The following is a 14,011-nucleotide window of genomic DNA, read 5'->3' as shown; positions in this document are numbered from 1 at the left end:
AAGTCTTAGAGTTTCAGGTTTTGCCTTTAAGTCTTTAATCCATCAGATAACCAACAAGCATTGGCAAGGATGTAGAGAAACTGGAACTCTTGCACACTGTTGGTGAGAATCCAAAATGGTAGCTGCTACACAAAACAGTATGGTTTCTCAAGAAAGTTAAGACTAGAACTGCCATATAATCCAGCAATCCCACTTCTGGATGTATATCCAAAAGAATTAAAATCAGGATCTGGAAGAAATATTATTAACACTCCCATTTTCACTGTACCCTTATTCACAGTAGCTAAGATGTGGAGACAACCTAAATGTCCATCGACAGATGAATGGATATTAAAATATGTGGTATATACATATAATACGATATTGTTCAGCCTCTAAAAAGTAGATGATTCTACAAGACAATATGCATGGACTTCAAGGACATTAAGCTAAGTGAAATAAGGCAGACACAGAAGGACAAATACTGCATGATTCCACTTACATGAGTTATCTAAAATAGTCAACTTAATAAAATCAAAGACTAGATGGTGGTTACCAGGGGCTGGGGAGGAGGGAGAAATGAGAGTTAGTAATCAACAGGCATAAAATTTCAACTAAGCAACACAAGATAAATAGCTGTGGAGATCTACTGTACAACATTGTACCTGTAGTCAACAATAATGAAATGTACACTTTGTTAAGAGGGTAGGTCTCATGTTGTGTTCTTATCACAATGAAATTTTTTTAAGAAAAATAAATTTAATATTTTGTTCACTGTGGATTTTCTTATGAACTTTGACTTTTTTAAATAGTACATTAAAGTATGATTTATGTAGGTTTGAAAAGAAATCTATGGTTGGAAATAGGGTCATTCACCCTCTTTCTTCACAGAGTACACTATGACTCAAGTTCAAGTGCCTTGCAGTTTGGGAGGCACCAGTTGACAGCAGCCTAAGCAGAGTGGTATTCTTTCACTGGAGCAATGATAGCAAATCGAGCACCACAGTCATGGGAGCTGACAGATACTTGCTGGACTATGCAAACAGCCATCCGGGGACTTGTGTCAACCTGTGCATGAACACCTGAGACATACCACAAGGTTTCTGGAAAAGATCTTCCTTGGTAGGGAAATAGGGCAAGCACAGAGCATCTTACAAAAATAATTATGCTGGTGGAGACTAAAGAAATAAGAGTTTTTACATAAACTGATATTCAAAAGACTGTTATTTTTCTAAAATTGCATTGCAAGTTAGTGGCAAAACCAACATTTGAAGTGTAGATTTGCATAACTCCAAGCCCAGTGTTCTGTAACTATGTCACAGCTATGGGCAAATATATTCAGACTTTTAAAAAGTACAGTTTAAACCAAGTTTTTTTTTTATTATTATTTCTCCAGTAAAATTGACAATAAATGTTTAGAGTAAAAATAGATACCTCAGTACTACAAGTAACTATTTTTAATTTAAAAATTACTTATAGGCTACTGCATTATACTATTATGTCTATTATGCATTGTACTAGACTACAGTTTTTTTAGTAATGCTTTATCCAAAGTTCTTATCCCCAGGAAGTTTACATTTTAGTGCTGAAAAAATGTGGAAAATGGAAAATTATACAGGGAGTACATACTTGAATATGAATATATACTGGACATTAGAGGGCCATATAAAACAGACAACAAATCCAATATTGGTGGATCAAAGCCAAAAGGAAATTGGGGAGAGATGAGAGGGATGTCTAGGCAGAGATTATCAAAAGGTCTGAAGATGAAGGAAAGAATATTGTCTTAGGGAGCCATCAAATAATTTTCTCTGTTTGGGACTCAGAATTTCAGGAGAAAGGTAATAGCTTCTGGGGAAATGTTCCAGTAGAAATGTATGAAAAATAAGATGGGGCCAGATCATGATGGGCCTGTATATCATTTATGTTAAATGGAAAGTAACTGAAGATTTTCAAATAAGGAAATGAAGTGGACAAAAGTTTATAGAGCAAATCTTTGTAGACTATGCAGTAATTTGTAATGCTTATACATTTTTCTTCATCTTTTTATTTCTTTTGTGGTTGAGACATTTTTAATAGAGTAAACCCCACCTTAATGCAAATAAGTGGTGTCCAAAATTTTTAATAAAATGTAGCTCAAGTTATAGAGAGGTTAATGAAATACCTAAGTTCAAAAGCTCTCTTGTGACAACTACAATTTGATACCTGCAGATGGCAATAAATAACTCTAGCTTAACTATCAATGAGGTATTGATATTTGTGTGTTCTTCATGGCTACAATTTTTAGAATATTGGCAGCAATTCCTGGAATCTCCCAATAATTGAACAATGTTTTCATCAGCTCAATACCAGGACACTGGGGCAGCAGATTAGACTTGAAAAACATAAAGACCCCATCCACCTCCCCAATTCCCAAGTTAGAGACGCCTGCCCTTTCTACCTCCTCTCCACCTTCCTGAGAGCGGGACAAAAAAAGAAAGAAAGAAATTTACCCAGCTCCACTTAGATCTAAGTTTGCATTATCCCAGGGCATGCTGTCATGATGTCTTACTTAGGGAGTTCTAATGTATCATCATGTGCTATCATGTGACCTTCGTTTTAAAAGAAATAATACTGAGAACAGGAAGATCATTAGAACATATTAAACATTATTAAAAATAAAACCAAGATTATTGGCTAGGTAATTACTGGATAAATATTTTGCTTCTTCTTTTATTCAACATAAGAAACAAAAGAGAGGGGTTATCATCCAGGATAATTAATAATTTAAAGCCCATGGTTACTATTTTCTACTCTGCTATCTTATAATGCTCTTACCATGGGCATTTATATGTATGTGTAAGCAAAAAGAATATGGTACCATGGATTTGCCTGGCTCTTTTCTACTAAAATTGTTTCCCACAATTTGAGGGTAAATCAGTTTTGCATTGTGGCTCCTTTTCATCTATCTTGATGATGAGGAGAAACTGACAAAACTCTTTAAGAAAAGCAATAGTAAAAAATGGATTGTTTCTCTACATAAGAACTGTTGCATAACATGGAAGCTCGTGATTCCAAAAGGACAATTCAACCAAATGTAGAAACTAAGAAAGACTAAATCCAGCTAGAGACTAAAATCATTTTGATAATCTATTAAATTCATTCATTCATTAAGACAATGTCTCTCCCCCCTCCCGTTTTTTAATTTTAAGAGTTTATTTGAGCAAAAATCAATTTGAATCAGGCAGCATCCAATCTATCAGATAGAAAGGAGCTCTGAGGAACTGTACAAAATGAAAGACTTTTACAGCAGAAGAGAGTGGAGAAAAGGAAATTGTACTAGGCAAAAAAGGCAGGTTGGTTATTGCAAGGTTACTGTACTTTAGAGGATGGCAGGGGTCTATCAGACAGATTCCTAACTAGGGCTCATCAGGTAATTCCTGAACAATTGGTTTAAGATTCCATTTCTAGGAGAGTTGAAACTGTAAGTTAAATCATGGTTTGGTGATGTGGGGCTTAGCATATGTGTCTCCATTTGGGGCTGATTGTCTTCTTTTTTTTTTTTTTTTTTCTTAGCAATAGTTTTGCCTTTTCCCGACTGTCACATAGTTAGAATCACATAGTGTGTAGACTTTTCAGATGGGCTTCTTTAATTTAGTAATATGCATTTTAGGTTCCTCCACGTGTTTTCATGGCTTGATAGATCATTTCTTTTTAGTCCCGAATAATATTCCATTGTCTGTACGTACTCCCCACTTTTTATTCCTAAAAAGCCAGCACTTTCGTATCCTGAACCTGCACAATTATAATTTAGAATAGTATTTCTCTTTATACTTTGTAACCAAAATAAATACAGTATGATTTCATAGTTCCCATAGTCACAATTGTTTGTGCTGCAATCAACAGAGGTGATGATATTTCATGAAATGATTAGGATAGATGAAATAATAAAATACAGAATGCCAGTGCCTATTAATTTAACTCATATAAGCACAAAATTCTACATAGTACAACTTTTATATATATATATATTTTTTTTGTTTGTTTGTTTGTTTGCAGTACGCAGGCCTCTCACTGTTGTGGCCTCTCCCGTTGCGGAGCACAGGCTCCGGACGCGCAGGCTCAGCGGCCATGGCTCACGGGTCCAGCCGCTCCGCGGCATGTGGGATCTTCCTGGACCAGGGCACGAGCCCGTGTCCACTGCATCGGCAGGGGGACTCTCAACCACTGCGCCACCAGGGAAGCCCCTACATAGTACAATTTTTAAAGCAACATTTCAAAATATGATTTGAGCAAGGTAATTTTTTAAAAATATATGTATATAATTAAAACTCAATTAGGAGAAGTAAATTAGCCTGATTAACACTCAATAACATTCAACTTCACTAGAAAAATTCCCACCATCTAATTTAGCTTCTCTGTGAAGCTGGAGCTAAAAAAGGCTCCCTAAATGTTTTATTTACTGCCCAATTTCTAGACTGTCTGTACTCAGCATTCACAATAACAAGCTGATGCTAATAAGCCATACATAAAGATCCTACTTATTAAAATACAAATTAGACACCCCTTATGTTTATACATGTGTACGTACAATTAATATCGCAGGCTTAGTTGGAAACAAAATTGCTTTAGTTAACCAACCATTGCAATGCAATCAAAAGAGATTTCAAAAGCAACTGGAAAAGATCTGTTCAGTAGAAATAATAGCAATTATTTTAGGCAGAGCAATTAATTTTCCAAGCTCCTTTTTCCTTCTCCCACCTGCCCTTAATAAAATTATTTGTCCATCATAAGTGACATGAGAGGTGCCCTTTAATGCCAGTAAGTTGCATGCAGACCTGAAAGGCAGCTGTTAGACACAGCTTATTTACAAATATTGGTTTGAACTTGTAAATGCATGACCGCATAAATCTTGATCCATTTAGAGTGTATGCCCTTTGTTCCCTCAATTGTACATCCAACTGGGAATTGAGTGGAGCTGAGGGAGAGTGTGAATTACAGGAGCCCTTTCTTGTTGCCAGCATTTTAGTGCTTTGCCTTTTGTTGTTGTTCTTGAGATTTCTCTACACTACAGAGTACAGAATGTTAATCAACATTTTGCCTAAGTAATGTTAATGAAACTTCCCTACTTATACTAGAGGGAAGAATGGGCATATTATATTTCATTTTGAAATGTTAATGTACCTTTTAGGAAATTATTTCTGCCTTCTAAATCATCCTAGTGTTAAATTATTAAAGGGTGGCATTAAAGAAGTATTGCACTGATGCATATAGTTAAATGCCTTAAAAGATAAAAGGTTTATAAAGTTTAAAAGAAGGACCTTTTGGAGTATGGCAGCATTTAACTTCAAATTAAACATTTTAAAATGTTTGGTTAAGATATTGACAAAATTTCTGATTGTTTTGTAGGTAATCACAAAATAAAGAGACATTTAATGTTGATGATTTCTAATTTCCAACCATGCATGAATTTGATTTTTATTATGGTCTTGAAGGATGTGTTTAACCTTATTGTATGTATATGAATTGAAGCATCATCTAGTTTATCAGAAAAGAAAAAAGGAAAAAGGGAAAAAGGTTTTCTTATTTTTACACTATTTACTTATTTGAATTTGAAGGCAATCTTCATTCAGGTTCTATTCTTCAAATATAAAATCACTACTATCTCAACTATCACCTACGGTATTTCAAAGGGAAGTGCTATTGTAAAGACTTCAGGGAAAATATCAATTGTCAACATGAAAACTGTGACAGATATGTGTCTTGTGAACATCATTTATAGTCCATCAGGAAGGGTACTGGGGAAATGAGTTGACAGGGCTCTAAAATTCTCTAATTTGTTTTCCCTTTAACAGTCTCTTCTAATGTCAATCAGTACATTCACAAGTCCTAAATAAATTGTGAGGTGATCTAAGGGGAAACTTAGAACAGAATTTGTTCAAGAATTCTCCCACACGGTGATGACTATTTGCTAAGAACTCCTAACATTTACTGGGTAAACAATTTATTTTCTATTTAACCATAGAAGATCTAGTAATGGTATCTGTGTCATTGTGGAACTGATCTGTCCTCTTGCATGACTTTTCCTAGCAGTACTTCTGTTTGGATATAGGCACTGAGAGAACAGATAAAAGGAGTTACATTTCAAGGTAAATTTTTACACATTTTGACATCCGACAAATATGAATACTGCTTAAAATTGTTGGCGCATCACAATTTAATTAGCTTCTTTTTTTCTTTCTTAGCCTTACAATTGATGATGGTTTGGATTCAGTACAATAGAGTAATGGCTAGCACACACTGAGAGTTGCTGTGTCATCTACAGTGGTCACCCATTACTTTTGTAAGGAAAAATAAATCACTGCCAAAATGTTAACTTAGTGTTAATGAGCCAATATATCTGGAACGGAAACTTTATATACTACATTCTTATTTGTAAAGTTACTTTTAACACATCATTTCTCCCTAGAAAGCTGGAAAAGACATACAACCAATAAATGACTACATGAAATATTACCAAATTCCCTTAATGCAAGAAAAGCTTTTTGAAACAGCAATAGAATCTATATACTATGCAATCTGATTTGGTGAACTTAATGATTTTTTGGATTCTCAGAAGTACTGAGGATTTAAACTAAAACAGTGCCAATTTATATACCAAGACTGGGCAAAATACAACGTCTAACTTAACAACTATTATGCCTTTACACTGCTTGTACTATGCCACCTCTAAGATGGAGAAGAAAAGTAAATGTCACTAATTATTAGTTCTTGAATGGATATTTATTGGTATAAATTACTTTGGCTGTTTTGAGGCTATTCAAGACACACACAAAAATGAAGGTTTACTTTCTTTACATCTAACAGCAACAAACTGCACTGTAAAATCTTCACTGGATGAGCTGAAAATTTGTCCTCTATCCTCAGAAAGGTTGTGTTTTTAACTTAATCACTGATTTTTTCTTTATATATTATGGATGACAAACTGATCTTTCTTAATGTACCTATAACAAACAATTGTGGATTAAGCCAGTACCTACATGATACCAACAAATCAAGCAATATGATCAATTCAATTGAAAGAATCAAACTGACAGTCAAATAGAGTCTCAACTGAGTAGACTAAGGTTTGCTTAAGAAATATAAATTTGTGGAAAAGACAGTAAAAATAAATAATATCAGAATCATCAAGCATGAAATACTATTCAACTGTTATCCTATATTATTAGTGAATGAAGTAACATTTTCTATATTTTCCTTTGATAGACAATAAAATCACATAAACACAAAGTAAAAGTGCCAACTCCTAAACCTCAGTTTAGTGTTTTATTGAACCACAACTTTCTTACCTTCAAATCTGAGACTGCTGTCCTGGAAAACATTCAAAGACAACTGAACAGTATTATCAAGCTGTCACTCAAGCTCTAATTGTATTTTAAATGGGGCGAGGGGGTTTAACATCCCCCAAATGAGTCGTCTGGACTTTTTCTTTGATCAGAAACTAAAGGACTGTTGGTGGGAGTGTGAATTGGTACAGCCACTATGGAGAACGGTATGGAGGTTCCTTAAAAGACTACAAATAGAACTACCATACGACCCAGCAATCCCACTACTGGGCATATACCCTGAGAAAACCATGATTCAAAAAGAGTCATGTACCACAATGTTCGTTTCAGCTCTATTTACAATAGCCAGGACGTGGAAGCAACCTAAGTGTCCATCCACAGATGACTGGATAAAGAAGATGTGGCACATATATACAACAGAATACTACTGAGACATAAAAAGAAAGGAAATTGAGTTATTTGTATTGAGGTGGATGGACCTAGAGTCTGTCATACAGAGTGAAGTAAGTCAGAAAGACAAAAACAAATATTGTATGCTGACATTATTTATATATATATATATATAGAATCTAAAAAAAAAAAATGGTTCTGAAGAACCTAGGGACAGGACAGGAAGAAAGATGCAGACATACAGAATAGACTCGAGGACACAGGGCGGGGGAAGGGTAAGCTGGGACGAAGTGAGAGAGTGGCATGGACATATACACGCTACCAAATATAAAATAGATAGCTAGTGGGAAGCAGCTGCATAGCACAGGGAGATCAGCTCAGTGCTTTGTGACCACCTAGAGGGGTGGGATAGAGAGGGTGGGAGGGAGACGCAAGAGGGAAGGGATATGGGGATATATGCATACATACAGCTGATTCACTTTGTTATACAGCAGAAACACAACATTGTAAAGCAATTATACTCCAATAAAGATGTTAAAAAAAAAAGAAAAGAAACTAAAGATATTTTCACTATAAATGAAACAATTCAAATATGTAACAGAAGTATTTTAACTATTAAGATCAGGCTTCTTCATTGTGTACCATGGATGTAAGAAGATATAACAGCTAGAGACGAGATGGAGGGAGGGAGGGAGGAAGGAAGGAAAGAAGGAAGGAAGGAGGGAAGGAACTCATCACAAGAAGAATTTCTGTGATTTGTATAATTAGCCCAGTGACTCTTGGAGCACAAAAGCAGTTTATCAAAAAAATACGTGCAGAAGTTAATATCAGCTGACGTTTCTAAAAGCAGGCCAGAGCAGACGAAGGATAACTTCTAATTAATGTGGAGCAAATTAAATTTTAAGAGGCTTTAATGCATCTGTTCTAACTTTAATTGCATTGCCCACCGTCAAAGTGACTATAATATGCATGTCACTTCTTAAAAAATGTCACTTGTTTTTCAACTAGTATATTCATAATACCTACAAAGATTATTCAAATACTCTAATTTAATGTTATTTTTCTGTTATTAATTTTATAAATACCTTTGAGTATGAGAATATTTCAAGGTACTTTTTAAAGCAACAAAGTATAGCTAGCTGTTTTTGGTCCCATAATACCTTAAGAGTCCATCACTAAAAAAAAAAAATTAAATGCAATCATAATTATCCAAACACAAAACATCGATGTACTTATTAAATCAAGTGGTTAAAAAGGGTCCTTACTGCAAAATCCTCCCTCCACTGGTGGGCTGCTTGAACTTTCTCGGCTTCCAAAGCCAGGCGCTGGAAAGAAAACAAGAAATCTTAGAACTCAAATGACCATATGAATACATAATTGTTACACAGTGCTTGGGTTTTCAAATCAATTATTAAGACCCATAAAAAAGAAAAGATTCCTTATTCGTGATTCATAAATTCTAAATCATTTAATACTTTAATTTACTAAAGTTGATACATACGTATTTACTGTTCAGTAATATAAATAGCATAGTATTCTTGAATACCGTTAAGTTTACTACCTCTGCCATCACTGGCAGTAGTGTTCACTTCGAGTGCTTTCTATCAATGACTAACATTTCATTTTTTTTTTTTTTAAAAAAAAAGCTTTGATCACCATATTAGTCTTAGTAGAATCTTGCTTTTCATAAATACCTTTACAGCATATATTTCTATATAACTGGAAAGGAAATAACAATGAGAATCAATAAATATGTGCTAAGTGCTGTATAGACACCTTCCTAATAGCATTTTTAGTTTTTTACCAAAAGCCACAAAAATGTAATAATTTTCTCCTTGCTAAAGTACATTCTTAAGAGTTTATTCAAATACCTATGAGTAACAAACAATCATAATCCACACATCTGAAAAGGCTTTATTTCCCCTTCACTCTTATATGCCAAAGCCGTTAGAGAATTCTAGCCTGACCTATTTTCCTTTAGCACTTTTAAAATATTATTTCGTTCGGTTCAGCTGGAGATGAAATGCCTATTGTCAGCCTGCTAATGACTTTCTGTGGATAAATTCTTTTTTTTCCCCCTCGTCTAATAGTTTTTAGAGTTTTCTCTTTGTACTTTCCAGTGTTATTATCATGTTCTCCGTGTGCTAAACTTTCACAAGACACAGTAACATTTAGTGATTAAGAACAGATTTGAAACCTGACTGCCTGGGTTTAAATATAAACCCTGCTGCATACTAGCTGTGCAAACTTCGGAAAAGTTAAGTCTCTCCTCCCCATTTCTAATAAGAATAATGTCAAGATCTGCCTCATGGGTTGTTGAAAGGATTAAATGAGATACTATATATAAAGTGCTTAGAACAGTGCCTGGCAGACGGTAAGCAAATATACATGTCAGCTATCTAACTATGAAGGACAATTAAGATTCCATTTGTAAATTGTGTCCCTTTGAGTACTGAGTTCACCTGTAGCCTGCCCCCCACACAGCTAGGAGACAGGCAAAATGGGACAAGTATATCAGTAAATATAATAAATGTTTTAAACTCATTTATTAGGAGATAGAAATGATCAGGTTAGGGTTTAGAAAAGTATAATCTCATAGTGGTTTGTTGATTCACGTTTTTGATCTTTCACTATGAACTATACTTCAGTGTGTGCTCTTGATGTGGAAGTCTAGCCCACACTGGGGAATGGAAACATCCCTTTCAACTAGTTTTATAATAGTGTATTGGCTTTTATTCCCTCTTATTTAATATTATAATCATTTTTCTAAACTCTTACATAGGTATTACCAATGACTAAAAAAATACTGCCTAGTGGGAAATCTCAAGTTAAGAATCCCTAAACTAAATTAATTTAAAGGAAAAATTCTCCAGTGTGCTTAAATGACAATGGTTTCAGTTTATCAACTACTAGACAGCAAGGGAACATAAAAGAAGCTAGTAAATGTAAGATACTGTACCAGGGAGAGTAACCCAGAAAAGGTTCTCTATCCCTACAAGGTCAAAAACCTAAACAGAGAAAAACCAAGGGAAACATGTATACATCTCAGTAATATTTATCACAATATTTTTGGAAACTCAAATTCCATGTGAAAAATGTTGCAAGAAAGTGAATAAAATGGCAAAATAAATGGAAATGGAAGCCATTTCTTTATAGGAAAACTTTAGTAGGGAAGATAGAAAAAGAAAAGACAGAATGAGAGAATAAACACAAAGGCATATTCTTGACAAAATTCAGAATATAAGTCTTCCCTCATTTTTAACAGGCAACATAAGAACAACTAAATTGTTCATATGTATGGGGGCCAATAATAAAAGTAAGCACTTTGTGAATTTAAACAAAATGCTGGGTAAAATATAAATAAGTTAAATAATTTTTTAGATTAAGAAATATTAGAACTCTAAAAGGTCTTGAAGAGGGATATTAACATGTTTTCCTCACGAGACACACAGAAGGAGGCTGCCACCCCAACAAACAAAACACATTGGGGGGCATTCACCCACAAGGCCATACGTGGTTGCAAGACACCAGCCCTAACTCAACCATGCTGTTCTCTTCTCTGGAGAGCAGGAGAAGTTATAACTTAATGATCTGACCCAGAATCACATGGCTTATAATACGAACTTAATCCAGGTTTAATAAGCCAGAGTGACAGTAAGCATCACAGTTAATTATTTCTAGAAAAAAAAAGTTAAAGAGGGATGAACAATGGTCACAAACTATCAGATAATTCTCCCAGGGGGAGGAGAGTCCAAATCATCTTTATTTCTAATATATATATGTATATATATATATATATATATATATATAAACACTAATTTTATCAAGTAAATGATATTTATTGCAAGATTCTGAGATAGTTTTAGAAACCTAAAGACCTGTAGTTATGTATAAGAAAAAAAAATATTTTAAAAGGTTAGTTTAGAGCTGGAAAGTTGCTAAATATTATATCCCAAGCTTGGAAATCTAGGGATACATAATCATGAAAATGCACTACTATTATCTTCTTTTTTCGTGAAGAAATTAATTTTTTTCTTTTCTTTTTTTACCTAGCAGATTTCACGACAAAGCAAAATACAGAACTTTAGAGACTTAGCCTACCTTGGGGAGTGATACAAATAGTTGCTGATGGTGCTTTTTCTTGTGGCAAAAGACCAGCTAGTCATGACTCACAGAAAACTGACATGTCTTCTGGACACTGCAAGTCCCTAATTAACTTCTATTCTAGTCAAGTGACATTTGATTTTTAAAGCCAATGACCTACCGTTAAATGCCACAGGCAAATTGTGATAAGACTGATAAAATTCCTACCTAATCAAATGTGAATATTTGCTCAGTAGGACATCCCTGTTTCCACAGTTAACTATATATATATATAGTTAATATATATATATATAGTTTATATATATATATATATAGTTTATATATATATATATATAGTTTTTATATATATATATATATATATATAGACCCATAGCAATAACCTACTTCAGAAAAAGAAAATGTATCTTTTCTCATTTAATTCATAGTACAGTTTAATATAGTATCAAACATTAAAACCAGACGGAGAACCAGAGAGAAACAAAAAACCCAGCTCAGCATAAATACCTACAAGAGAAAATTGAAAATTCTGCTCATATTAAGGTTAGTGAGAAAGTTTCATTAAACGGCTTTATTGTAAATGAAACAGCACTTGTATATATGCAAATCCTTTGGGTATGGAATGATAAATATATATACAATGTCATAAAGGTAATAATAATATGTACATCCCTACCTACCTACTGGTTTGAGTATTTAAAATAAAAAATCATTTTAAAGACTTTTAAGGACTCACAAGTTTAACAAAATGGACTTGAACATAAGCCTTCTGACTCCAAAGCTTATTCTTATTCCACAAGACCAATCTTTAGTTCCCACTAAACCCATCAAAGTGTTAACATCACTTGGCATTCATAGAATACATGAAGACATAGTAGTATCAAAATAAAAAAACACTGGTAGAACACTATTTCAGATTAATGGAAAATTTCCCGGTAATTTTTAGAATTTTCTCAAGGCAAATTCTAAAAACAGCACAACATGTCCTTGTCAATTTGGAAACTATCTTTACTTAAGTCTTGCCCTCAGATCCTGAGAGAATGCTGCTAATCAGAGAAAAAGCTCTTGATATGCAGTGATCTGAAAGGAAAAAAAGAAAAGGAAAAAAGAAAGAAATAGATAATGGGAGAGGTTTTATCAGATCAGAGAAAGATCAGCTCCCTTGAAGGCCTATTCATTCTCAAACTTCACCTTTTTGTCGTATCTTTATCTCTTCCACTAGCATTGCATCTGGCAAGTGATATGAAAGTTTAATAAAAGCAGTATAACTGTACAGTATAAAAAGAAATAATTCTATCATTCTCCTTAACAATACTTAAATCTATTTTTTCTTGGAAATAAGAGTATTTTCCAAACCTGTAAATAACTTGCTTCCTAGACTGTATGTTTATTGCAGATGAAAGATAAAGTTCTCTGAAACATTTAATTACAAAGAACTTTCTTTTGATAGTTTTGAAAGTAAACCTGCAGGGATCATATGACAGTTCCGTTGGACTCCAACAATGTTGGTATTTATATTAATAATATCAAGAATTGAAATATCATTCAAAGAAACATCTCTAATTCAAAACGATTTCTTTGGCTAGTGTATGTCAAGATTTTTCGTTCTAATAAGCAGGTAATAATTATCCACAACAGACTTACCAGTAAAATATGCGTGTGTTATATGATTAATGTTCAAATAGTTAACACCCAATAAAGATGAACAAATTATTGTGTTATGCCTCTGTTGACAGGTTTTCCCTTTCCTCATCAAATGTTCTTAACATATCCAAAGAATCAGGATAATCATTTGAATGGTCTAACAGTATCTACTGAAAATAGCAAACTTATGTGAAAGAACAGACTTCTGTGTTCTGAAGAAAAGTGTACAGGTGCCATTAATAACTTTGGAGCTATAGTTAAAATAACCATGCCCTTTTGAATCGGACAGATCTGGTTTACAATTTTGGTGCTACTATGGACTTAACATTTTTCAGCATTTAACAATAATATTTACTTGATCTATTTTCTATTGGTATGCTCAATATCTAGCATATTACAAACTCAAAGTTTTACTTCCATTTGAATCTTACAAATACCTAGAACAGAATTTTAGAACTGTAATCACTGATGACACTTCAATATGTACATAAGTGAGTGAAATTAATGAAAACATCATAATGACCCTTAAGTTTTCACTGTATTTTGCTCTGCAAGAAAGCTCTTATCTATGG

General features: G+C 33.8%; 1 protein-coding gene across 6 annotated transcripts in view; it reads right to left on the bottom strand.

Annotated features, from left to right (window-relative positions):
* CACNA2D1 (calcium voltage-gated channel auxiliary subunit alpha2delta 1) overlaps positions 1-14,011 on the bottom strand; it is a gene marked incomplete at both ends in the record, with an annotated part of 496,553 nt that overhangs the window by 219,690 nt on the left and 262,852 nt on the right. For all 6 annotated transcript variants that reach the window (XM_079711931.1, XM_079711932.1, XM_079711933.1 and 3 more), the window contains one exon: positions 8,960-9,019. In XM_079711931.1, the coding sequence (XP_079568057.1) occupies positions 8,960-9,019 (60 nt within the window). The remainder of the gene's footprint in view (positions 1-8,959; positions 9,020-14,011) is intronic.

The sequence above is a fragment of the Hyperoodon ampullatus genome (assembly GCF_949752795.1).
Source record: "Hyperoodon ampullatus genome assembly, chromosome: 9".
NCBI lineage: Eukaryota > Metazoa > Chordata > Mammalia > Artiodactyla > Ziphiidae > Hyperoodon > Hyperoodon ampullatus.
This window is presented reverse-complemented; position numbering and strand designations above follow the sequence as displayed.